At 42.1% G+C, this 27348-nt stretch overlaps 1 protein-coding gene and 1 long non-coding RNA gene across 3 annotated transcripts in view; both read left to right on the top strand.

The window, feature by feature from the left end:
* Window positions 1-27348, top strand: part of LOC141258758 (uncharacterized) — a 286567-nt gene that overhangs the window by 185381 nt on the left and 73838 nt on the right. The window lies entirely within an intron of this gene.
* The window catches only part of EFR3B (EFR3 homolog B), a 277327-nt gene that overhangs the window by 184941 nt on the left and 65038 nt on the right, over window positions 1-27348 (top strand). For both annotated transcript variants that reach the window (XM_073673849.1, XM_073673850.1), the window contains 5 exons: window positions 6375-6510; window positions 6639-6800; window positions 24097-24208; window positions 24459-24510; window positions 25459-25631. In XM_073673849.1, coding sequence (XP_073529950.1) covers window positions 6375-6510; window positions 6639-6800; window positions 24097-24208; window positions 24459-24510; window positions 25459-25631 — 635 coding nt within the window. The remainder of the gene's footprint in view (window positions 1-6374; window positions 6511-6638; window positions 6801-24096; window positions 24209-24458; window positions 24511-25458; window positions 25632-27348) is intronic.

Below are 27348 nucleotides of genomic sequence, written 5' to 3'. Positions count from 1 at the left end.
AAGAATATAACTACTATAATACTGCCCCTATGTACAAGAATATAACTACTATAATACTGCTCCTATGTACAAGAATATAACCACTTTAATACTGCCCCCTATGTACAAGAATATAACTACTATAATACTGCTCCTATGTACAAGAATATAACTACTATAATACTGCTTCTATGTACAAGAATATAACTGCTATAATACTGCTGCTATGTACAAGAATATAATTAATTTAATACTGCCCCTAGGTATAAGAATATAACTACTATAATACTGCCTCCTATGTACAAGAATATAACTACTATAATACTGCTCTGATGTACAAGAATATAACTACTATAATACTGCCCCCTATGTACAAGAATATAACTACTATAATACTGCCCCCTATGTACAAGAATGTTACTACTATAATACTGCTCCTATGTACAAGAATGTAACTACTATAATACTGCCCCCTATGTACAAGAATATAACTACTATAATACTACCCCTATGTACAAGAATATAACTACTATAATACTACCCCTATGTACAAGAATATAACTACTATAATACTGCCTCTATGTACAAGAATATAACTACTATAATACTGCTCCTATGTACAAGAATATAATTACTATAATACTGCCCCCTATGAACAAGAATATAACTACTATAATACTGCTCCTATGTACAAGAATATAATTACTATAATACTGCTCCTATATACAAGAATATAACTACTATAATACTGTCCCCTGTGTACAAGAATATAGCTACTATAATACTGCCCCTATGTACAAGTATATAACTACTATAATATTGCCCCTATGTACGAGTATATAACTACTATAATACTGCTCCTATGTACAAGAATATAACTACTATAATACTGCTCCTATGTACAAGAATATAACTACTATAATACTGCTACCTATGTACAAGAATATAACTACTATAATACTGCTCCTATGTACAAGAATATAACTACTATAATACTGCTCCTATGTACAAGAATATAACCACTTTAATACTGCCCCCTATGTACAAGAATATAACTACTATAATACTGCTCCTATGTACAAGAATATAACTACTATAATACTGCTCCTATGTACGAGAATATAACTACTATAATACTGCTTCTATGTACAAGAATATAACTACTATAATACTGCTCCTATGTACAAGAATATAATTAATTTAATACTGCCCCTAGCTATAAGAATATAACTACTATAATACTGCCTCCTATGTACAAGAATATAACTACTATAATACTGTTCTGATGTACAAGAATATAACTACTATAATACTGCCCCCTATATACTAGAATATAACTACTATAATGCTGCCCCTATGTACACGAATATGACTACTATAGTACTGCTCCTATGTACAATAATATAACTACTATAATACTGCCCCCTATGTACAAGAATATAACTACTATAATACTGCTCCTATGTACAAGAATATAACTACTATAATACTGCTCCTATGTACAAGAATATAACTACTATAATACTGCTTCTATGTACAAGAATATAACTACTATAATACTGCCCCTATGTACAAGAATATAACTACTAAAATACTGCCCCTATGAGAAGAATATAACTACTATAATACTGCTTCCAATGTACAAGAATATAACTACTATAATACTGCTCCTATGTACAAGAATATAACTACTATAATACTGCCCCTATGTCCAAGAATATAACTACTATAATACTGCCCCTATGTCCAAGAATATAACTACTATAATACTGTCCCTATGTACAAGAATATAACTACTATAATACTGCCCCCTATATACTAGAATATAACTACTATAATGCTGCCCCTATGTACACGAATATGACTACTATAGTACTGCTCCTATGTACAATAATATAACTACTATAATACTGCCCCTATGTACAAGAATATAACTACTATAATACTGCCCCTATGTACAAGAATATAACTACTATAATACTGCTCCCTATGTACAAGAATATAACTACTATAATACTGCTCCCTATGTACAAGAATATAACTACTAAAATACTGCCCCATGTGTACAAGAAACTAACTACTATAATACTGCCCCTTTGTACAAGAATATAACTACTATAATACTGCCCCATGTGTATAAGAATATACCTACTATAATACTGTCCCTATGTACAAGAATATAACTACTATAATACTGCCCCCTATGTACAAGAATATAACTACTATAATACTGCCCCTATGTAGAAGAATATAACTACTATAGTACTGCTCCTATGTACAATAATATAACTACTAAAATACTGCCCCTATGTACAAGAATATAACTACTATAATACTGCCCCTATGTACAAGAATATAACTACTATAATACTGCCCCTATGTACAAGAATATAACTACTAAAATACTGCCCCTATGTGCAAGAATATAACTTCTATAATACTGCCCCATATGTATAAGAATATAACTACTATAATACTGCTCTTATGTACAAGAATATAATTACTATAATACTGCTCTTATATACAAGAATATAACTACTATAATACTGCCCCCTATGTACAAGAATATAACTACTATAATACTGCCCCTATGTACAAGAATATAACTACTATAATACTGCCCCTATGCACAGGAATATAAGCACTATAATACTGCCCCTATGCACAGGAATATAAGCACTATAATAGTACTCCGTATATATGGCAGTATAAATATAATAATAGGAGAAGCCGAGTACATATAGGCATAAAAACAATATAACTTTATTAGATACCAGATATAAAAGTAGCCACTGAAAGTGGCAGCACAGAATAGATAATGGATTACAAAATACAGCACATAGTAATATGTATACAAAGTATATATACCAGACAAAATTCCCTCAAAGTGGAGGAAGAGGAGAAGGCAAGCACAAAAAATAGTAGAAATAGCAGACACCATACATATGCACAAGTCTGTACAGGTGCACAGGTAAGTATACAGTGTCAATATAAATACAGAGTGTCGCTTACCAAGCACAGGTGTAGATAAAAGTAATAGACAGGCCAAGGGCCAGGAGAACTAGAAGTACCAAGTGGCCCAAATAGAGCCTCGACGCGCGTTTCGCCCCTTAGCAGAGGGCTTTCTCAAGAGGCATAGGTGTAGAGGAGACCAGGACCTTTTTAAAGTCTAATACATGGTCACATGACCGCATATTAGGTCATGTGACCGGAAATGAGGAGATGATTAGTGCCGAGCGGCGCATGCGCCGGACGTCGAGTGCCATCGGCGTGGGCAACGTCCGTCACCCGGCAACACGCATAGCGGAAGCACATGATATGTGCCCCGGAAGCGCGCGGCTAGGAAGAAGACGGTCGTGCCCGGGCCGAAAACAGCGTACCTCCGGCGCATGCGCACCACAAATCAATCCCCAAGACACAAAGTTGCCATTAACAAAAGGCAAACAGCCCACGGAAAATAGAAAAGGATCAAAATACAGGGAACATCATGCATCTCAGATATGGTATGGCAAAGTATTACATGGAATAATCATTGAAATACAAAAATTTGAAAGAAAACAGACAATGTTGTCAAACATATAGCAAATGTCCATATATAGCGCCAGTCCCATAGGGTCCAATTTAGTCATCACGTGGGTCAGAATATGTTTTCCTTTTTATGTGTTGTATCTTGACAACCAAGGAAGAAAGGACCAAGAAAAAGAAGGAAAAGGGGATAATGAAATAAATAAGGTGAAAAAAACACACAAAATAATGTTAAAAACGAAATACACAAATTAAAAACAGCAAGAACAGTATTTAGGGCCACAAATATAAATAAAGCATAGTAGCATGGCATCTAAGGCGGAGAACGATCCATGGAGAAAAGGTCATGTCATAAGAAGGGAGCAAAACTAAGTGTCTCGTTAAGGCCTAGGGGAGACATGGTTTTCAAACGTATGATCCATTTTGTTTCTTTTTGGGCCAGAATCTTAGTCCAATCACCACCACGGGAGCCCAAGTGTAAGATATCAATTCCACGTACCTTCAAAGATTTGGGATCACAATTATGTTTTTTTTGGAAGTGGCGTGGAATGGTTTTTAGCTCCGTGGATCGGCCACCGTCTTGGCCGCGCCAATGTCGCGCACATGTTCCCGTATCCTCACCCGTAGCTCTCTCTTGGTAAGTCCAATATAGATTAAATTGCAAGCACAGGTTGCATAATAGATTACATTGGTTGAGGCACACGATATAAAGTGGCGAATTTGATAGTCCCGGGAGCCATCGGATGAGGAGAAGGAGACAGAGCGCGCGGCATTGGCGCAGGCCAGACAGCGGCCGCAAGGGAAGAACCCAAGTCTTGGTCCACGGGACCCAAACGGGTTGGTAGGAGGGGGAATTTAGTGACTCCGTGTCAACATGTCACCGAGGTTATTGGCTTTCCTAGGTGTCATGAGTGGATAGTCCCCCACAAATTCACGGAGGGAAGGCTCCGCACCAAGAACAGTCCAATGTTTGGAGAGGATCCGCCGCATCTCCCCCCACTCGTGATTGAAGGTGGAGATGTAGCGGATCCTCCCCATTTCTCTCTTCCCACCAGATGGAGTTGAATATAATAGATGGTTACGAGGAGTAACCCTCGCCCTCCTATAGCCACGGCGGATGCATCTATTGCTGTATCCTCGTTCCTGGAATCGTCGAGTAAGATCAGCTGACTGGATCTCAAACTGAGAGTCCGTTGAGCATATGCGCCTCATCCTCAGGAATTGTCCCACCGGGACGGCACCAATGGTAGAAGTAGCGTGAGCAGACGAAGCATGAATAAGGGAATTTGTAGATGTCGGTTTACGAAAGACATTTGTCTGTATGTACCCTCCTTCATCAATTTCCAAATTAATGTCCAAGAAGGACATTTTGGATTGATGATAGGTATATGTAAGTCTGATACCCCATTCATTGTGATTCAACCTGCCCATGAATGTCTCAAGCTCCTGCACTGAGCCCCGCCACAAAAGAAAAATGTCATCTATATATCTCAGCCATGTCACGACCAGGTCGCTATCCTGGACACCCCCATCGCCAAAAATATCCCTCTCCCATGCCCCCAGGAAGAGATTGGCGTATGAGGGTGCACAGACCGCTCCCATGGCCGTGCCACGTCGCTGAAGATAGATAGTGTCCTTAAATAAAAAATAGTTATGATGCAGGACAAAGTGCAGGAGCTCGAGCAAAAATTCCCCAGAGGGGCCGTCCAGGCCGGAACCCCGGAGAAAGAGGCGCACGGCCTCCAGGCCCAATTCATGTTGGATACATGTGTAGAGGCTTTCAACATCCGCCGTGACTAGGAGGGTCTGTTTATCCACAAGGACCCCGTCGACCCGTCTAAGGACCTCCGATGTGTCTTGAATGTAGGAAGGTAAAGTCTCCACTAGTGGGCGAAGATGGGTATCCAGGTAGGTACAGATAGGGCTGTATATAATACTGCTTCCAATGTACAAGAATATAACTACTATAATACTGCTCCTATGTACAAGAATATAACTACTATAATACTGCCCCCTATGTACAAGAATATAACTACTATAATACTGTCCCCTATGTAAAAGAATATAACTACTATAATACTGCCCCCTATGTACAAGAATATAACTACTATAATACTGCCCCCTATGTACAAGAATATAACTACTATAATACTGCTCCTATGTACAAGAATATAACTACTATAATACTGCCCCTATGTCCAAGAATATAACTACTATAATACTGTCCCTATGCACAAGAATATAACTACTATAATACTGCCCCCTATGCACAAGAATATAACTACTATAATACTGCCCCCTATGTACAAGAATATTACTACTATAATACTGCCCCCTATGTACAAGAATATAACTACTATAATACTGCCTCCTATATACAAGAATATAACTACTATAATACTGCCCACTATGTACAAGAATATAACTACTATAATGCTGCTCCCTATGTACAAGAATATAACTACTATAATACTGCCCCTATGTACAAGAATATAACTACTATAATACTGCTCCTATGTACAAGAATATAACTACTATAATACTGCCCCTATGTACAAGAATATAACTACTATAATACTGCTCCTATGTACAAGAATATAATTACTATAATACTGCTCTTATATACAAGAATATAACTACTATAATACTGCCCCCTATGTACAAGAATATAACTACTATAATACTGCCCCTATGTACAAGAATATAACTACTATAATACTGCCCCTATGTACAAGAATATAACTACTATAATACTGCTCCTATGCACAGGAATATAAGCACTATAATAGTACTCCCTATATATGGCAGTGTAGGTTTTTCAGCACTGGCTCTTGTAGGATATTGATTACGTGTCTCGGTATGTCACACAGCCGCAGCATTCTCACCTGGTGATACAGCAGTTATTGAGCCACCTTGATGCCAACAGTAAAAGTGCTGCCACTGTCCGGGCTGGAATTGTTGAGGTTCTCTCTGAAGCTGCTGTTATTGCCGCCACTGGTTCTGTGGGTATGTACGTCAGTATTTCAGTATGTGTAGTGATTGAGCAGGTTACACTTGTCGGTTAGTCAGTTCTTCTGATGAATGCACTCAGCCCTTTATGCAGCTTTCTCTAATCGTTTCTTTGCTGTGTGCAGGCCCCACCGTGCTGGAGGTGTTTAACACGTTGCTCAGGCAGCTGCGGCTGAGTATTGACTATGAGCTGACCGGCAGCTACGACTCATCCATCAACATCGGGACTAAGATTATCAAGGAGCACGAGGAGAGGATGTTCCAGGAAGCCGTCATCAAGACCATAGGTGACTGACCTCTAGTCTACCTGTACATTGTGTGACTGACCTCTAGTCTACCTGTACATTATGTGACTGACCTCTAGTCTACCCATCACATGACTGACCTCTAGTCTACCTGTACATCCTGTGACTGACCTCTAGTCTACCTGTACATCATGTGACTGGCCTCTAGTCTACCTGTACATCATGTGACTGACCTCTAGTCTACCTGTACATCCTGTGACTGACCTGTAGTCTACCTGTACATCATGTGACTGGCCTCTAGTCTGCCTGTACATCATGTGACTGATCGCTAGTCTACCTGTACATCATGTGACTGACCTCTAGTCTACCTGTACATCGTGTGACTGACCTCTAGTCTACCCATCACATGACTGACCTCTAGTCTACCTGTACATCCTGTGACTGACCTCTGGTCTCCCTGTACATCCTGTGACTGACCTCTAGTCTACCTGTACATCGTGTGACTGACCTCTAGTCTACCCATCACATGACTGACCTCTAGTCTACCTGTACATCCTGTGACTGGCCTCTAGTCTACCTGTACATCATGTGACTGGCCTCTAGTCTACCTGTACATCATGTGACTGACCTCTAGTCTACCTGTACATCCTGTGACTGACCTGTAGTCTACCTGTACATCATGTGACTGGCCTCTAGTCTGCCTGTACATCATGTGACTGATCTCTAGTCTACCTGTACATCCTGTGACTGACCTCTAGTCTACCCATCACATGACTGACCTCTAGTCTACCTGTACATCCTGTGACTGACCTCTGGTCTGCCTGTACATCCTGTGACTGACCTCTAGTCTACCTGTACATCGTGTGACTGACCTCTAGTCTACCCATCACATGACTGACCTCTAGTCTACCTGTACATCCTGTGACTGGCCTCTAGTCTACCTGTACATCATGTGACTGGCCTCTAGTCTACCTGTACATCATGTGACTGACCTCTAGTCTACCTGTACATCCTGTGACTGACCTGTAGTCTACCTGTACATCATGTGACTGGCCTCTAGTCTCCCTGTACATCCTGTGACTGACCTCTAGTCTACCTGTACATCATGTGACTGGCCTCTAGTCTACCTGTACATCATGTGACTGACCTCTAGTCTACCCATCACATGACTGACCTCTAGTCTACCTGTACATCCTGTGACTGGCCTCTAGTCTACCTGTACATCATGTGACTGGCCTCTAGTCTACCTGTACATCATGTGACTGACCTCTAGTCTACCTGTACATCCTGTGACTGACCTGTAGTCTACCTGTACATCATGTGACTGGCCTCTAGTCTGCCTGTACATCATGTGACTGATCTCTAGTCTACCTGTACATCATGTGACTGATCTCTAGTCTACCTGTACATCATGTGACTGATCTCTAGTCTACCTGTACATCGTGTGACTGACCTCTAGTCTACCTGTACATCATGTGACTGATCTCTAGTCTACCTGTACATCGTGTGACTGACCTCTAGTCTACCCATCACATGACTGATCTCTAGTGTACCTGTACATCCTGTGACTGACCTCTAGTCTACCCATCACATGACTGACCTCTAGTCTACCTGTACATCGTGTGACTGACCCCTAGTCTACCCATCACATGACTAACCTCTAGTCTACCTGTACATCGTGTGACTGACCTCTAGTCTACCCATCACATGACTGACCTCTAGTCTACCTGTACATAGTGTGACTAACCTCTAGTCTACCCATCACATGACTGACCTCTAGTCTACCTGTACATCCTGTGACTGACCTCTAGTCTACCCATCACATGACTGACCTCTAGTCTACCTGTACATCCTGTGACTGACCTCTAGTCTACCTGTACATCCTGTGACTGACCTCTAGTCTACCTGTACATCATGTGACTGGCCTCTAGTCTACCTGTACACCATGTGACTGACCTCTAGTCTACATGTACATCCTGTGACTGATCTCTATTCTACCTGTACATCCTGTGACTGACCTCTAGTCTACCTATACATCCTGTGACTGACCACTAGTCTACCTGTACATCATGTGACTGATCTCTAGTCTGCCTGTACATCACATGACTGACCTCTAGTCTACCTGTACATAGTGTGACTAACCTCTAGTCTACCCATCACATGACTGACCTCTAGTCTACCTGTACATCCTGTGACTGACCTCTGGTCTCCCTGTACATCCTGTGACTGACCTCTAGTCTACCTGTACATCGTGTGACTGACCCCTAGTCTACCCATCACATGACTAACCTCTAGTCTACCTGTACATCATGTGACTGATCTCTAGTCTACCTGTACATCGTGTGACTGACCTCTAGTCTACCCACCACATGACTGACCTCTAGTCTACCTGTACATCGTGTGACTGACCCCTAGTCTACCCATCACATGACTAACCTCTAGTCTACCTGTACATCGTGTGACTGACCTCTAGTCTACCCATCACATGACTGACCTCTAGTCTACCTGTACATAGTGTGACTAACCTCTAGTCTACCCATCACATGACTGACCTCTAGTCTACCTGTACATCCTGTGACTGACCTCTAGTCTACCTGTACATCATGTGACTGACCTCTAGTCTACCTGTACATCCTGTGACTGACCTCTAGTCTACCCATCACATGACTGACCTCTAGTCTACCTGTACATCATGTGACTGATCTCTAGTCTACCTGTACATCATGTGACTGATCTCTAGTCTACCTGTACATCATGTGACTGATCTCTAGTCTACCTGTACATCATGTGACTGATCTCTAGTCTACCTGTACATCGTGTGACTGACCTCTAGTCTACCCATCACATGACTGATCTCTAGTCTACCTGTACATCATGTGACTGATCTCTAGTCTACCTGTACATCGTGTGACTGACCTCTAGTCTACCCATCACATGACTGACCTCTAGTCTACCTGTACATCGTGTGACTGACCCCTAGTCTACCCATCACATGACTAACCTCTAGTCTACCTGTACATCGTGTGACTGACCTCTAGTCTACCGATCACATGACTGACCTCTAGTCTACCTGTACATAGTGTGACTAACCTCTAGTCTACCCATCACATGACTGACCTCTAGTCTACCTGTACATCCTGTGACTGACCTCTAGTCTACCCATCACATGACTGACCTCTAGTCTACCTGTACATCCTGTGACTGACCTCTAGTCTACCTGTACATCCTGTGACTGACCTCTAGTCTACCTGTACATCGTGTGACTGACCTCTAGTCTACCTGTACATCCTGTGACTGATCTCTATTCTACCTGTACATCCTGTGACTGACCTCTAGTCTACCTATACATCCTGTGACTGACCACTAGTCTACCTGTACATCATGTGACTGATCTCTAGTCTGCCTGTACATCACATGACTGACCTCTAGTCTACCTGTACATAGTGTGACTAACCTCTAGTCTACCCATCACATGACTGACCTCTAGTCAACCTGTACATCCTGTGACTGACCTCTGGTCTACCTGTACATCCTGTGACTGACCTCTAGTCTACCTGTACATCATGTGACTGACCTCTAGTCTACCTGTACATCCTGTGACTGACCTCTAGTCTACCTGTACATCCTGTGACTGATCTCTATTCTACCTGTACATCCTGTGACTGACCTCTAGTCTACCTATACATCCTGTGAATGACCTCTAGTCTACCCATCACATGACTGATCTCTAGTCTACCTGTACATCGTGTGACTGACCTCTAGTCTACCCATCACATGACTGACCTCTAGTCTACCCATCACATGACTGATCTCTTGTCTACCTGTACATCATGTGACTGATCTCTAGTCTACCTGTACATCCTGTGACTGATCGCTAGTCTACCTGTACATCATGTGACTGATCTCTATTCTACCTGTACATCCTGTGACTGACCTCTAGTCTACCCATCACATGACTGGCCTCTAGTCTACCTGTACATCGTGTGACTGACCTCTAGTCTGCCTGTACATCACATGACTGACCTCTAGTCTACCTGTACATAGTGTGACTAACGTCTAGTCTACCCATCACATGACTGACCTCTAGTCTACCTGTACATCCTGTGACTGACCTCTAGTCTACCCATCACATGACTGACCTCTAGTCTACCTGTACATCCTGTGACTGACCTCTGGTCTACCTGTACATCCTGTGACTGACCTCTAGTCTACCTGTACATCATGTGACTGACCTCTAGTCTACCTGTACATCCTGTGACTGACCTCTAGTCTACCTGTACATCCTGTGACTGACCTCTAGTCTACCTGTACATCCTGTGACTGACCTCTGGTCTACCTGTACATCCTGTGACTGACCTCTAGTCTACCTGTACATCATGTGACTGACCTCTAGTCTACCTGTACATCATGTGACTGACCTCTAGTCTACCTGTACATCCTGTGACTGACCTCGAGTCTACCTGTACATCCTGTGACTGATCTCTATTCTACCTGTACATCCTGTGACTGACCTCTAGTCTACCTATACATCCTGTGAATGACCTCTAGTCTACCCATCACATGACTGATCTCTAGTCTTCCTGTACATCGTGTGACTGACCTCTAGTCTACCCATCACATGACTGACCTCTAGTCTACCCATCACATGACTGATCTCTTGTCTACCTGTACATCATGTGACTGATCTCTAGTCTACCTGTACATCCTGTGACTGATCGCTAGTCTACCTGTACATCATGTGACTGATCTCTATTCTACCTGTACATCCTGTGACTGACCTCTAGTCTACCCATCACATGACTGGCCTCTAGTCTACCTGTCCGTCATGTGACTGACCTCTAGTCTACCTGTCCATCATGTGACTGACCTTTAGTCTTCTCATCATGTGACTGATCTCTAGTCTACCTGTCCATCATGTGACTGACCTTTAGTCTACTCATCATGTGACTGAGCTTTAATCTTCCTGTATATCATGTGACTGTCTTCTCATGTGCCTGTACATCATGTGACTGATCTCTAGTCTGCCTGTACATAATGTGACTTATCTCTAGTCTTTCTGTACATCATGTGACTGACCTCTAGTCTGCCTGTCCATCATGTGACTGACCTTTAGTCTACTCATCATGTGACTGAGCTTTAATCTTCTTGTATATCATGTGACTGTCTTCTCATGTGCCTGTACATCATCTGACTGATCTCTAGTCTGCCTGTACATCATGTGACTGATCTCTATTCTACCTGTACATCATGTGACTCATCTCTAGTCTGCCTGTACATCATGTGACTGATCTCTAGTCTTCCTGTACATCATGTGACTCATCTCTAGTCTACCTGTACATCATGTGACTGATCTCTAGTCTGCCTGTACATCATGTGACTGATCTCTAGTCTGCCTGTACATCATGTGACTGATCTCTAGTCTGCCTGTACATCATTTGACTGATCTCTAGTCTGTCTGTACATCATGTGACTGATCTCTAGTCTGCCTGTACATCATGTGACTGATCTCTAGTCTACCTGTACATCATGTGACTGATCTCTAGTCTACCTGTACATCATGTGACTGATCTCTAGTCTACCTGTACATCGTGTGACTGACCTCTAGTCTACCCATCACATGACTGACCTCTAGTCTACCTGTACATCATGTGACTGATCTCTAGTCTACCTGTACATCATGTGACTGATCTCTAGTCTACCTGTACATCATGTGACTGATCTCTAGTCTACCTGTACATCATGTGACTGATCTCTAGTCTACCTGTACATCGTGTGACTGACCTCTAGTCTACCCATCACATGACTGATCTCTAGTCTACCTGTATATCATGTGACTGATCTCTAGTCTACCTGTACATCGTGTGACTGACCTCTAGTCTACCCATCACATGACTGACCTCTAGTCTACCTGTACATCGTGTGACTGACCCCTAGTCTACCCATCACATGACTAACCTCTAGTCTACCTGTACATCGTGTGACTGACCTCTAGTCTACCCATCACATGACTGACCTCTAGTCTACCTGTACATAGTGTGACTAACCTCTAGTCTACCCATCACATGACTGACCTCTAGTCTACCTGTACATCCTGTGACTGACCTCTAGTCTACCTGTACATCCTGTGACTGACCTCTAGTCTACCCATCACATGACTGACCTCTAGTCTACCTGTACATCGTGTGACTGACCTCTAGTCTACCTGTACATCCTGTGACTGATCTCTATTCTACCTGTACATCCTGTGACTGACCTCTAGTCTACCTATACATCCTGTGACTGACCACTAGTCTACCTGTACATCATGTGACTGATCTCTAGTCTGCCTGTACATCACATGACTGACCTCTAGTCTACCTGTACATAGTGTGACTAACCTCTAGTCTACCCATCACATGACTGACCTCTAGTCTACCTGTACATCCTGTGACTGATCTCTATTCTACCTGTACATCCTGTGACTGACCTCTAGTCTACCTATACATCCTGTGAATGACCTCTAGTCTACCCATCACATGACTGATCTCTAGTCTACCTGTACATCGTGTGACTGACCTCTAGTCTACCCATCACATGACTGACCTCTAGTCTACCCATCACATGACTGATCTCTTGTCTACCTGTACATCATGTGACTGATCTCTAGTCTACCTGTACATCCTGTGACTGATCGCTAGTCTACCTGTACATCATGTGACTGATCTCTATTCTACCTGTACATCCTGTGACTGACCTCTAGTCTACCCATCACATGACTGACCTCTAGTCTACCTGTACATCCTGTGACTGACCTCTAGTCTACCTGTACATCGTGTGACTGACCTCTAGTCTACCTGTCCATCATGTGACTGACCTCTAGTCTACCTGTCCATCATGTGACTGACCTTTAGTCTACTCATCATGTGACTGAGCTTTAATCTTCCTGTATATCATGTGACTGTCTTCTCATGTGCCTGTACATCATGTGACTGATCTCTAGTCTGCCTGTACATAATGTGACTTATCTCTAGTCTTTCTGTACATCATGTGACTGACCTCTAGTCTGCCTGTCCATCATGTGACTGACCTTTAGTCTACTCATCATGTGACTGAGCTTTAATCTTCTTGTATATCATGTGACTGTCTTCTCATGTGCCTGTACATCATCTGACTGATCTCTAGTCTGCCTGTACATCATGTGACTGATCTCTATTCTACCTGTACATCATGTGACTCATCTCTAGTCTGCCTGTACATCATGTGACTGATCTCTAGTCTTCCTGTACATCATGTGACTCATCTCTAGTCTACCTGTACATCATGTGACTGATCTCTAGTCTGCCTGTATATCATGTGACTGATCTCTAGTCTGCCTGTACATCATGTGACTGATCTCTAGTCTGCCTGTACATCATGTGACTGATCTCTAGTCTGTCTGTACATCATGTGACTGATCTCTAGTCTGCCTGTACATCATGTGACTGATCTCTAGTCTACCTGTACATCATGTAACTGATCTCTAGTCTACCTGTACATCATGTGACTGATCTCTAGTCTACCTGTACATCATGTGACTGATCTCTAGTCTACCTGTACATCATGTGACTGATCTCTAGTCTACCTGTACATCATGTGACTGATCTCTAGTCTACCTGTACATCATGTGACTGACCTCTAGTCTACCTGTCCATCATGTGACTGACCTTTAGTCTACTCATCATGTGACTGAGCTTTAATCTTCCTGTATATCATGTGACTGTCTTCTCATGTGCCTGTACATCATGTGACTGATCTCTAGTCTGCCTGTACATAATGTGACTTATCTCTAGTCTTTCTGTACATCATGTGACTGACCTCTAGTCTGCCTGTCCATCATGTGACTGACCTTTAGTCTACTCATCATGTGACTGAGCTTTAATCTTCTTGTATATCATGTGACTGTCTTCTCATGTGCCTGTACATCATCTGACTGATCTCTAGTCTGCCTGTACATCATGTGACTGATCTCTATTCTACCTGTACATCATATGACTCATCTCTAGTCTGCCTGTACATCATGTGACTGATCTCTAGTCTTCCTGTACATCATGTGACTGATCTCTAGTCTACCTGTACATCATGTGACTGATCTCTAGTCTGCCTGTACATCATGTGACTGATCTCTAGTCTACCTGTACATCATGTGACTGATCTCTAGTCTACCTGTACATCATGTGACTGATCTCTAGTCTACCTGTACATCATGTGACTGATCTCTAGTCTACCTGTACATCATGTGACTGATCTCTAGTCTACCTGTATATCATGTGACTGATCTCTAGTCTGCCTGTACATCATGTGACTGATCTCTAGTCTACCTGTATATAATGTGACTGATCTCTAGTCTACCTGTATATCATGTGACTGATCTCTAGTCTACCTGTATATCATGTGACTAATCTCTAGTCTACCTGTACATCATGTGACTGATCTCTAGTGTACCTGTACATCATGTGACTGATCTCTAGTCTACCTGTACATCATGTGACTGATCTCTAGTGTACCTGTACATCCTGTGACTGATCTCTAGTCTGCCTGTCCATCATGTGACTGACCTTTAGTCTACTCATCATGTGACTGAGCTTTAATCTTCCTGTATATCATGTGACTGTCTTCTCATGTGCCTGTACATCATGTGACTGATCTCTAGTCTGCCTGTACATAATGTGACTTATCTCTAGTCTTTCTGTACATCATGTGACTGACCTCTAGTCTGCCTGTCCATCATGTGACTGACCTTTAGTCTACTCATCATGTGACTGAGCTTTAATCTTCCTGTATATCATGTGACTGTCTTCTCATGTGCCTGTACATCATCTGACTGATCTCTAGTCTGCCTGTACATCATGTGACTGATCTCTATTCTACCTGTACATCATGTGACTCATCTCTAGTCTGCCTGTACATCATGTGACTGATCTCTAGTCTTCCTGTACATCATGTGACTGATCTCTAGTCTACCTGTACATCATGTGACTGATCTCTAGTCTGCCTGTACATCATGTGACTGATCTCTAGTCTGCCTGTACATCATGTGACTGATCTCTAGTCTGCCTGTACATCATGTGACTGATCTCTAGTCTGTCTGTACATCATGTGACTGATCTCTAGTCTGCCTGTACATCATGTGACTGATCTCTAGTCTACCTGTACATCATGTGACTGATCTCTAGTCTACCTGTACATCATGTGACTGATCTCTAGTCTACCTGTACATCATGTGACTGATCTCTAGTCTACCTGTACATCATGTGACTGATCTCTAGTCTACCTGTACATCATGTGACTGATCTCTAGTCTACCTGTACATCATGTGACTGACCTCTAGTCTACCTGTCCATCATGTGACTGACCTTTAGTCTACTCATCATGTGACTGAGCTTTAATCTTCCTGTATATCATGTGACTGTCTTCTCATGTGCCTGTACATCATGTGACTGATCTCTAGTCTGCCTGTACATAATGTGACTTATCTCTAGTCTTTCTGTACATCATGTGACTGACCTCTAGTCTGCCTGTCCATCATGTGACTGACCTTTAGTCTACTCATCATGTGACTGAGCTTTAATCTTCCTGTATATCATGTGACTGTCTTCTCATGTGCCTGTACATCATCTGACTGATCTCTAGTCTGCCTGTACATCATGTGACTGATCTCTATTCTACCTGTACATCATATGACTCATCTCTAGTCTGCCTGTACATCATGTGACTGATCTCTAGTCTTCCTGTACATCATGTGACTGATCTCTAGTCTACCTGTACATCATGTGACTGATCTCTAGTCTGCCTGTACATCATGTGACTGATCTCTAGTCTACCTGTACATCATGTGACTGATCTCTAGTCTACCTGTACATCATGTGACTGATCTCTAGTCTACCTGTACATCATGTGACTGATCTCTAGTCTACCTGTACATCATGTGACTGATCTCTAGTCTACCTGTATATCATGTGACTGATCTCTAGTCTGCCTGTACATCATGTGACTGATCTCTAGTCTACCTGTATATAATGTGACTGATCTCTAGTCTACCTGTATATCATGTGACTGATCTCTAGTCTACCTGTATATCATGTGACTAATCTCTAGTCTACCTGTACATCATGTGACTGATCTCTAGTGTACCTGTACATCATGTGACTGATCTCTAGTCTACCTGTACATCATGTGACTGATCTCTAGTCTGCCTGTCCATCATGTGACTGACATTTAGTCTACTCATCATGTGACTGAGCTTTAATCTTCCTGTATATCATGTGACTGTCTTCTCATGTGCCTGTACATCATGTGACTGATCTCTAGTCTGCCTGTACATAATGTGACTTATCTCTAGTCTTTCTGTACATCATGTGACTGACCTCTAGTCTGCCTGTCCATCATGTGACTGACCTTTAGTCTACTCATCATGTGACTGAGCTTTAATCTTCCTGTATATCATGTGACTGTCTTCTCATGTGCCTGTACATCATCTGACTGATCTCTAGTCTGCCTGTACATCATGTGACTGATCTCTATTCTACCTGTACATCATGTGACTCATCTCTAGTCTGCCTGTACATCATGTGACTGATCTCTAGTCTTCCTGTACATCATGTGACTGATCTCTAGTCTACCTGTACATCATGTGACTGATTTCTAGTCTGTCTGTACATCATGTGACTGATCTCTAGTCTACCTGTACATCATGTGACTGACCTCTAGTCTACCTGTACATCATGTGACTGACCTCTAGTCTGCCTGTACATCATGTGACTGATCTCTAGTCTGCCTGTATTTCATGTGACTGGTCTCTAGTCTGCCTGTACATCATGTGACTGATCTCTAGTCTGCCTGTACATCATGTGACTGATCTCTAGTCTTCCTGTACATCATGTGGCTGATCTCTAGTCTACCTGTACATCATGTGACTGATCTCTAGTCTACCTGTATATCATGTGACTGACCTCTAGTCTACCTGTACATCATGTGACTGACCTCTAGTCTACCTGTACATCATGTGACTGATCTCTAGTCTACCTGTACATCATGTGACTGATCTCTAGTCTACCTGTACATCATGTGACTGATCTCTAGTCTGCCTGTACATCATGTGACTGATCTCTAGTCTGCCTGTACATCATGTGACTGATCTCTAGTCTGCCTGTACATCATGTGACTGATCTCTAGTCTGCCTGTACATCATGTGACTGATCTCTAGTCTACCTGTACATCATGTGACTGATCTCTAGTCTGCCTGTACATCATGTGACTGATCTCTAGTCTACCTGTACATCATGTGACTGATCTCTAGTCTACCTGTACATCATGTGACTGATCTCTAGTCTACCTGTACATCATGTGACTGATCTCTAGTCTACCTGTACATCATGTGACTGACCTCTAGTCTACCTGTCCATCATGTGACTGACCTTTAGTCTACTCATCATGTGACTGAGCTTTAATCTTCCTGTATATCATGTGACTGTCTTCTCATGTGCCTGTACATCATGTGACTGACCTCTAGTCTACCTGTACATCATGTGACTGACCTCTAGTCTACCTGTACATCATGTGACTGATCTCTAGTCTACCTGTACATCATGTGACTGATCTCTAGTCTGCCTGTACATCATGTGACTGATCTCTAGTCTGCCTGTACATCATGTGACTGATCTCTAGTCTGCCTGTACATCATGTGACTGATCTCTAGTCTGCCTGTACATCATGTGACTGATCTCTAGTCTGCCTGTACATCATGTGACTGATCTCTAGTCTGCCTGTACATCATGTGACTGATCTCTAGTCTGCCTGTACATCATGTGACTGATCTCTAGTCTGCCTGTACATCATGTGACTGATCTCTAGTCTACCTGTACATCATGTGACTGATCTCTAGTCTACCTGTACATCATGTGACTGATCTCTAGTCTACCTGTACATCATGTGACTGACCTCTAGTCTACCTGTCCATCATGTGACTGACCTTTAGTCTACTCATCATGTGACTGAGCTTTAATCTTCCTGTATATCATGTGACTGTCTTCTCATGTGCCTGTACATCATGTGACTGATCTCTAGTCTGCCTGTACATAATGTGACTTATCTCTAGTCTTTCTGTACATCATGTGACTGACCTCTAGTCTGCCTGTCCATCATGTGACTGACCTTTAGTCTACTCATCATGTGACTGAGCTTTAATCTTCTTGTATATCATGTGACTGATCTCTAGTCTACCTGTACATCATGTGACTGATCTCTAGTCTACCTGTACATCATGTGACTGATCTCTAGTCTACCTGTACATCATGTGACTGATCTCTAGTCTACCTGTATATCATGTGACTGATCTCTAGTCTGCCTGTACATCATGTGACTGATCTCTAGTCTACCTGTATATAATGTGACTGATCTCTAGTCTACCTGTATATCATGTGACTGATCTCTAGTCTACCTGTATATCATGTGACTAATCTCTAGTCTACCTGTACATCATGTGACTGATCTCTAGTGAACCTGTACATCATGTGACTGATCTCTAGTCTACCTGTACATCATGTGACTGATCTCTAGTGTACCTGTACATCCTGTGACTGATCTCTAGTCTGCCTGTCCATCATGTGACTGACCTTTAGTCTACTCATCATGTGACTGAGCTTTAATCTTCCTGTATATCATGTGACTGTCTTCTCATGTGCCTGTACATCATGTGACTGATCTCTAGTCTGCCTGTACATAATGTGACTTATCTCTAGTCTTTCTGTACATCATGTGACTGACCTCTAGTCTGCCTGTACATCATGTGACTGATCTCTAGTCTTCCTGTACATCATGTGACTGATCTCTAGTCTGCCTGTACATCATGTGACTGATCTCTAGTCTTCCTGTACATCATGTGACTGATCTCTAGTCTGTCTGTACATCATGTGACTGATCTCTAGTCTGCCTGTACATCATGTGACTGATCTCTAGTCTGCCTGTACATCATGTGACTGATCTCTAGTCTGCCTGTACATCATGTGACTGATCTCTAGTCTGCCTGTACATCATGTGACTGATCTCTAGTCTGCCTGTACATCATGTGACTGATCTCTAGTCTACCTGTACATCATGTGACTGATCTCTAGTTTACCTGTACATAATGTGACTGATCTCTAGTCTACCTGTACATCATGTGACTGACCTCTAGTCTACCTGTACATCATGTGACTGACCTCTAGTCTGCCTGTACATCATGGGACTGATCTCTTGTCTGCCTGTATTTCATGTGACTGGTCTCTAGTCTGCCTGTACATCATGTGACTGATCTCTAGTCTGCCTGTACATCATGTGACTGATCTCTAGTCTTCCTGTACATCATGTGGCTGATCTCTAGTCTACCTGTACATCATGTGACTGATCTCTAGTCTACCTGTATATCATGTGACTGACCTCTAGTCTACCTGTACATCATGTGACTGACCTCTAGTCTACCTGTACATCATGTGACTGATCTCTAGTCTACCTGTACATCATGTGACTGATCTCTAGTCTGCCTGTACATCATGTGACTGATCTCTAGTCTGCCTGTACATCATGTGACTGATCTCTAGTCTGCCTGTACATCATGTGACTGATCTCTAGTCTGCCTGTACATCATGTGACTGATCTCTAGTCTGCCTGTACATCATGTGACTGATCTCTAGTCTGCCTGTACATCATGTGACTGATCTCTAGTCTACCTGTACATCATGTGACTGATCTCTAGTCTGCCTGTACATCATGTGACTGATCTCTAGTCTACCTGTACATCATGTGACTGATCTCTAGTCTACCTGTACATCATGTGACTGATCTCTAGTCTACCTGTACATCATGTGACTGATCTCTAGTCTACCTGTACATCATGTGACTGACCTCTAGTCTACCTGTCCATCATGTGACTGACCTTTAGTCTACTCATCATGTGACTGAGCTTTAATCTTCCTGTATAGCATGTGACTGTCTTCTCATGTGCCTGTACATCATGTGACTGACCTCTAGTCTACCTGTACATGATGTGACTGACCTCTAGTCTACCTGTACATCATGTGACTGATCTCTAGTCTACCTGTACATCATGTGACTGATCTCTAGTCTGCCTGTACATCATGTGACTGATCTCTAGTCTGCCTGTACATCATGTGACTGATCTCTAGTCTGCCTGTACATCATGTGACTGATCTCTAGTCTGCCTGTACATCATGTGACTGATCTCTAGTCTGCCTGTACATCATGTGACTGATCTCTAGTCTGCCTGTACATCATGTGACTGATCTCTAGTCTACCTGTACATCATGTGACTGATCTCTAGTCTACCTGTACATCATGTGACTGATCTCTAGTCTACCTGTACATCATGTGACTGACCTCTAGTCTACCTGTCCATCATGTGACTGACCTTTAGTCTACTCATCATGTGACTGAGCTTTAATCTTCCTGTATATCATGTGACTGTCTTCTCATGTGCCTGTACATCATGTGACTGATCTCTAGTCTGCCTGTACATCATGTGACTGATCTCTAGTCTACCTGTACATCATGTGACTGATCTCTAGTCTACCTGTACATCATGTGACTGATCTCTAGTCTACCTGTACATCATGTGACTGATCTCTAGTCTACCTGTACATCATGTGACTGACCTCTAGTCTACCTGTCCATCATGTGACTGACCTTTAGTCTACTCATCATGTGACTGAGCTTTAATCTTCCTGTATATCATGTGACTGTCTTCTCATGTGCCTGTACATCATGTGACTGATCTCTAGTCTGCCTGTACATCATGTGACTTATCTCTAGTCTTTCTGTACATCATGTGACTGACCTCTAGTCTGCCTGTCCATCATGTGACTGACCTTTAGTCTACTCATCATGTGACTGAGCTTTAATCTTCCTGTATATCATGTGACTGTCTTCTCATGTGCCTGTACATCATCTGACTGATCTCTAGTCTGCCTGTACATCATGTGACTGATCTCTATTCTACCTGTACATCATGTGACTCATCTCTAGTCTGCCTGTACATCATGTGACTGATCTCTAGTCTTCCTGTACATCATGTGACTGATCTCTAGTCTGTCTGTACATCATGTGACTGATCTCTAGTCTGCCTGTACATCATGTGACTGATCTCTAGTCTGCCTGTACATCATGTGACTGATCTCTAGTCTGCCTGTACATCATGTGACTGATCTCTAGTCTGCCTGTACATCATGTGACTGATCTCTAGTCTACCTGTACATCATGTGACTGATCTCTAGTCTACCTGTACATCATGTGACTGATCTCTAGTCTACCTGTACATCATGTGACTGATCTCTAGTCTACCTGTACATCATGTGACTGATCTCTAGTCTACCTGTACAACATGTGACTGATCTCTAGTCTACCTGTACATCATGTGACTGATCTCTAGTTTACCTGTACATCATGTGACTGATCTCTAGTCTACCTGTACATCATGTGACTGATCTCTAGTCTGCCTGTACATCATGTGACTGATCTCTAGTCTGCCTGTACATCATGTGACTGATCTCTAGTCTACCTGTACATCATGTGACTGATCTCTAGTCTGCCTGTACATCATGTGACTGATCTCTAGTCTACCTGTACATCATGTGACTGATCTCTAGTCTACCTGTACATCATGTGACTGATCTCTAGTCTGCCTGTATTTCATGTGACTGATCTCTAGTCTACCTGTACATCATGTGACTGATCTCTAGTCTGCCTGTACATCATGTGACTGATCTCTAGTCTGCCTGTACATCATGTGATTGATCTCTAGTCTGCCTGTACATCATGTGACTGATCTCTAGTCTGCCTGTACATCATGTGACTGATCTCTAGTCTGCCTGTACATCATGTGACTGATCTCTAGTCTACCTGTACATCATGTGACTGATCTCTAGTCTACCTGTACATCATGTGACTGATCTCTAATCTACCTGTACATCATGTGACTGATCTCTAGTCTACCTGTACATCATGTGACTGATCTCTAGTCTACCTGTACATCATGTGACTGATCTCTAGTCTACCTGTACATCATGTGACTGATCTCTAGTCTACCTGTACATCATGTGACTGATCTCTAGTCTACCTGTACATCATGTGACTGATCTCTAGTCTACCTGTACATCATGTGACTGATCTCTAGTCTACCTGTATATAATGTGACTGATCTCTAGTCTACCAGTACATCATGTGACTGACCTCTAGTCTACCTGTATATAATGTGACTGATCTCTTGTCTACCTGTACATCATGTGACTGATCTCTCGTCTACCTGTACATCATGTGACTGATCTCTCGTCTACCTGTACATCATGTGACTGATCTCTAGTCTACCTGTACATCATGTGACTGATCTCTAATCTACCTGTACATCATGTGACTGATCTCTAGTCTACCTGTACATCATGTGACTGATCTCTAGTCTACCTGTACATCATGTGACTGATCTCTAGTCTACCTGTACATCATGTGACTGATCTCTAGTCTACCTGTACATCATGTGACTGATCTCTAGTCTACCTGTACATCATGTGACTGATCTCTAGTCTACCTGTACATCATGTGACTGATCTCTAGTCTACCTGTATATAATGTGACTTATCTCTAGTCTACCAGTACATCATGTGACTGACCTCTAGTCTACCTGTATATAATGTGACTGATCTCTTGTCTACCTGTACATCATGTGACTGATCTCTCGTCTACCTGTACATCCTGTGACTGACCTCTAGTCTACCTGTACATCATGTGACTGACCTCTAGTCTACCTGTATATAATGTGACTGATCTCTTGTCTACCTGTACATCATGTGACTGATCTCTAGTCTACCTGTATATAATGTGACTGATCTCTAGTCTACCTGTATATCATGTGACTGATCTCTAGTCTACCTGTATATCATGTGACTGATCTCTAGTCTACCAGTACATCATGTGACTGATCTCTAGTCTACCAGTACATCATGTGACTGATCTCTAGTGTACCTGTACATCATGTGACTGATCTCTAGTGTACCTGTACATCCTGTGACTGATCTCTAGTCTGCCTGTATTTCATGTGACTGACCTCTAGTCTGCCTGTAAATCATGTGACTGACCTCTAGTCTGCCTGTACATCATGTGACTGACCTCTAGTCTACCTGTACGTAACTACTATATTTTCGCAGAAAAACTTACTTGTTTATAAAATGAGTGTCCAGCAGGGGGCAGCAGATATACATCCACAAGTAGATTCATGATCACTCATTGAACGCCATCTTTCCTTTGAACCCATCTGATATAGTTGTGTGATGTCTTGCAGGATCATTCGCCAGCACGCTGCCTGCGTACCAGAGGTCGGAGGTTATGCTGTTTATAATGGGAAAAGTGCCACTTCCTTCATTGCATCATCCGATGGAGTCGGGAAGACCGGGGTAAGGGATGGGGATGACCTCCACCCTGTGCAGCAGCAGGGTGTCCAAAAATGCGGTGCCCATTATAGTGCCAGTTACTATAATAGTGATAATGCTCACATAGCAGTGCCAGAAACTGTGAGACACTTTCTGACTGCTGCGATTACTGCACTTTAACCTCATTCATGACCATAGCATTTCAGAATGTAATATATATATATATTTTTTTTTTGCGGCAAACTAAATTTTATCCATCCTATTTCCTACTCAGGGAAAACCGTAACCGTCTGATCCAGATCATGCTGCTGAAATCTCTGCTGCAGGTGGGTTTATTCCATACTGTCCCCATATTCTTATTCCTAGGCCCCCCATGTGGCAGCAGAACACTTTATACTGTATAATGCTATTATTTAACCAGTTTAGTATCAGGCCATTAACCCCCATGCCTGACCTGGCCCTTTTTTTACTTTAAAGAGCTGTACATTTTTTTTTGTTTGCTAGAATATTCAAATAATTTTTTGCATCTTTATTTTCGTGTAATTTTTGGTATTTTCATACTCATTATTTTGTAATTTTTTTATGACCACAAACAAGCACTGAAATACTTTTTAAAACTTGTTCCTTTCTGTAACTTTTTTTTTTTTTTTTTTACATATCAGACATGAGAAGGGCATCAGACAAGGTCCGGCGTACTAATAGCGATTTGGATTGGCAGCGTGTTTTTTTTTACAATTTTTTACCTACTTTTTATTTATTACTCTTATATATATTTTTTTTCTTTTATTGTGCCCCTCTTATGGTCATAAAAAAAACTTTGGGGGGGCATTTCAACATTTTAAATACTTTTTAAAACAAAAATTTTCCCTGTAACTGGGACTACAGTATTAGCCCCAGTTACAATGGAAATGCATCGAAGAGTTGACTAGGTCTCCAGAGACTTAGCAGTTTCTTCTCCCTCAATCACATGACCACTGGGTCCAGAGGAGGAAACGCCATTCGTTTCATATATACTGTGTATACAGCGCTTGTTTATTACTGTGTATACAGTGATCAGGAAGGTAGAGGCGGTTACAAACCGTCCCTGCCTTCTTTATTAAGAGCTCTGCTGTGTCTGACTCCCAGCTCCCCAATCATTGCAGAGTAGATGACGGACGTTTAAACTTTATGGGCAAGTAGTTAATTATGGCACTGCTACGTAATTACCTTATAGCGGTAGTTTTTTGGATTCACAGTGCTGGGGTATTCTGACAACCTCTCTGTAACTTTACCAGGTGTCCTTGGGATTCCAGTGCAGCAATATGTTGACTGCCTTACCCAGCTCCTTCTTGGATCCCCTGCTTTCCTCCACCTTGATGGAAGATGCCGAGTTACGATTGTTTGTCTTGGAGATTCTCGTCTCATTGATTGACCGCCATGATAGCCGGCACAAATTCTCCACCATCAGGTACCTCAGGGGCGGGTCTATTAACAACCGACCATTTATGGTCATGATTATATCCTGATTATTGTAGCAAAATGATGACATCATTAGTGGGTGAATATGATGTATCTATTTAGGTGGATCAAAATACTGCTTTATGTTTTATATAGGATCACAAGTTCAAGTCTCTCTTGCGGAACTAAATTATAAAATTCAAACAAGAACAATAAAATTAGCAGAAAATAAAGTGCAACGTAAAAACTAAAAAAAAAAAAATTATAATAAAGTGCAACGTAAAAACTAAAAAAAAAAAAATTATAATAAAGTGCAAGGTAAAAACTAAAAAAAAAAAAATTATAATAAAGTGCAACGTAAAAACTAAAAAAAAAAAATTATAAAACTACTGCAAAATAAAGCACATGAGACAACCCTTCTAACTTGCTTTTTGTCGATGGCTTGGCTAGTTTTTGGCTTTTGTGACCACTTTTTTTTTTTAAGCCCCGCCTCCCAGGAGCCGTAAGATATTTATTTAGCAATTAACCCTTTCTAAGGGGAATTAGAGCGTTCAATATACAATGAATTTTATTCTGCCACTCAGTACAATTTTACTTTTTTTCTTAGTAATTTTAAACATTTAAAAAAAAATAAATAAAATCATTTTTGCGTCCCTAGGTTCTGGGAGTCACAACACTTTTATTTTTCCGTCAATGACCCCGCTGTGTTAGGTGATGACTTTACACTTCTCTGCATCGGGATATGTTTGTCATTGTAAGAAAGGCTACATCTGTAGGTCATTTTTATTGGAGCTATTTTAGAATACACGTGACTATTTAGTTATTAGTTTTTACTTTTTTTTGTGGGAGGGGGGATGGGGAATAGGGAAAGGTGGGATCCAAATAGACTGAAAAAAAAAATGTGGCCATTCTTTTTCAGAGCATTCACCATATATTTTTGATGGGTCTGAACCCTACCAAAACGTATATATATTTTTTTGCTTTTTTAACATCTTATTAAGCATCTTTTTTATGCTATAATTTCATTGAGGAGAAGCTGATGGTGTGACTGTTAGTCCATTCCCTCTGACTGTTAGTCCACTCCCTCTGACGGTTAGTCCACTCCCTCTGACGGTTAGTCCACTCTCTCTGACGGTTAGTCCACTCCCTCTGATGGTTAGTCCACTCCCTCTGACGGTTAGTCCACTCCCTCTGACGGTTAGTCCACTCTCTCTGACGGTTAGTCCACTCCCTCTGATGGTTAGTCCACTCCCTCTGACGGTTAGTCCATTCCCTCTGACTGTTAGTCCATGCCCTCTGACTGTTAGTCCACGCCCTCTGACTGTTAGTCCACGCCCTCTGACTGTTAGTCCACGCCCTCTGACTGTTAGTCCACGCCCTCTGACTGTTAGTCCACGCCCTCTGACTGTTAGTCCACTCCTTCGGTCTAACCGCTTAGTTGCCTTGGTCACCTTTAACTGCTGAATCTAAAGGGTTTATTGGACAAGATTGGAGTTTTCCCTGATCCCGGGCATTGCAGGAGAATGAAATCTACAGATACTCTTGTGATTGACAGCCTCCTCTGCGCAAGTGGTGCATAGTCCTATCAATCACTGATTGGGACCGTCCACTGGGTCCCAGAGAAAGCATGAATCTTAATCAGTTATACCTAATGTTCTCCCACACATCTCCATATCAATCTGCTCTATATCGTGCTGCCGACATATAAGACTCCATGTGGTAATTGT

This window comes from Phyllobates terribilis, unplaced genomic scaffold (assembly GCF_046119375.1).
Source record: "Phyllobates terribilis strain yellow unplaced genomic scaffold, ASM4611937v1 Scaffold_3__8_contigs__length_932513732, whole genome shotgun sequence".
NCBI lineage: Eukaryota > Metazoa > Chordata > Amphibia > Anura > Dendrobatidae > Phyllobates > Phyllobates terribilis.
The sequence above is the reverse complement of the archived record's forward strand: the minus strand, read 5'-3'. Positions and strand labels throughout refer to the sequence as shown.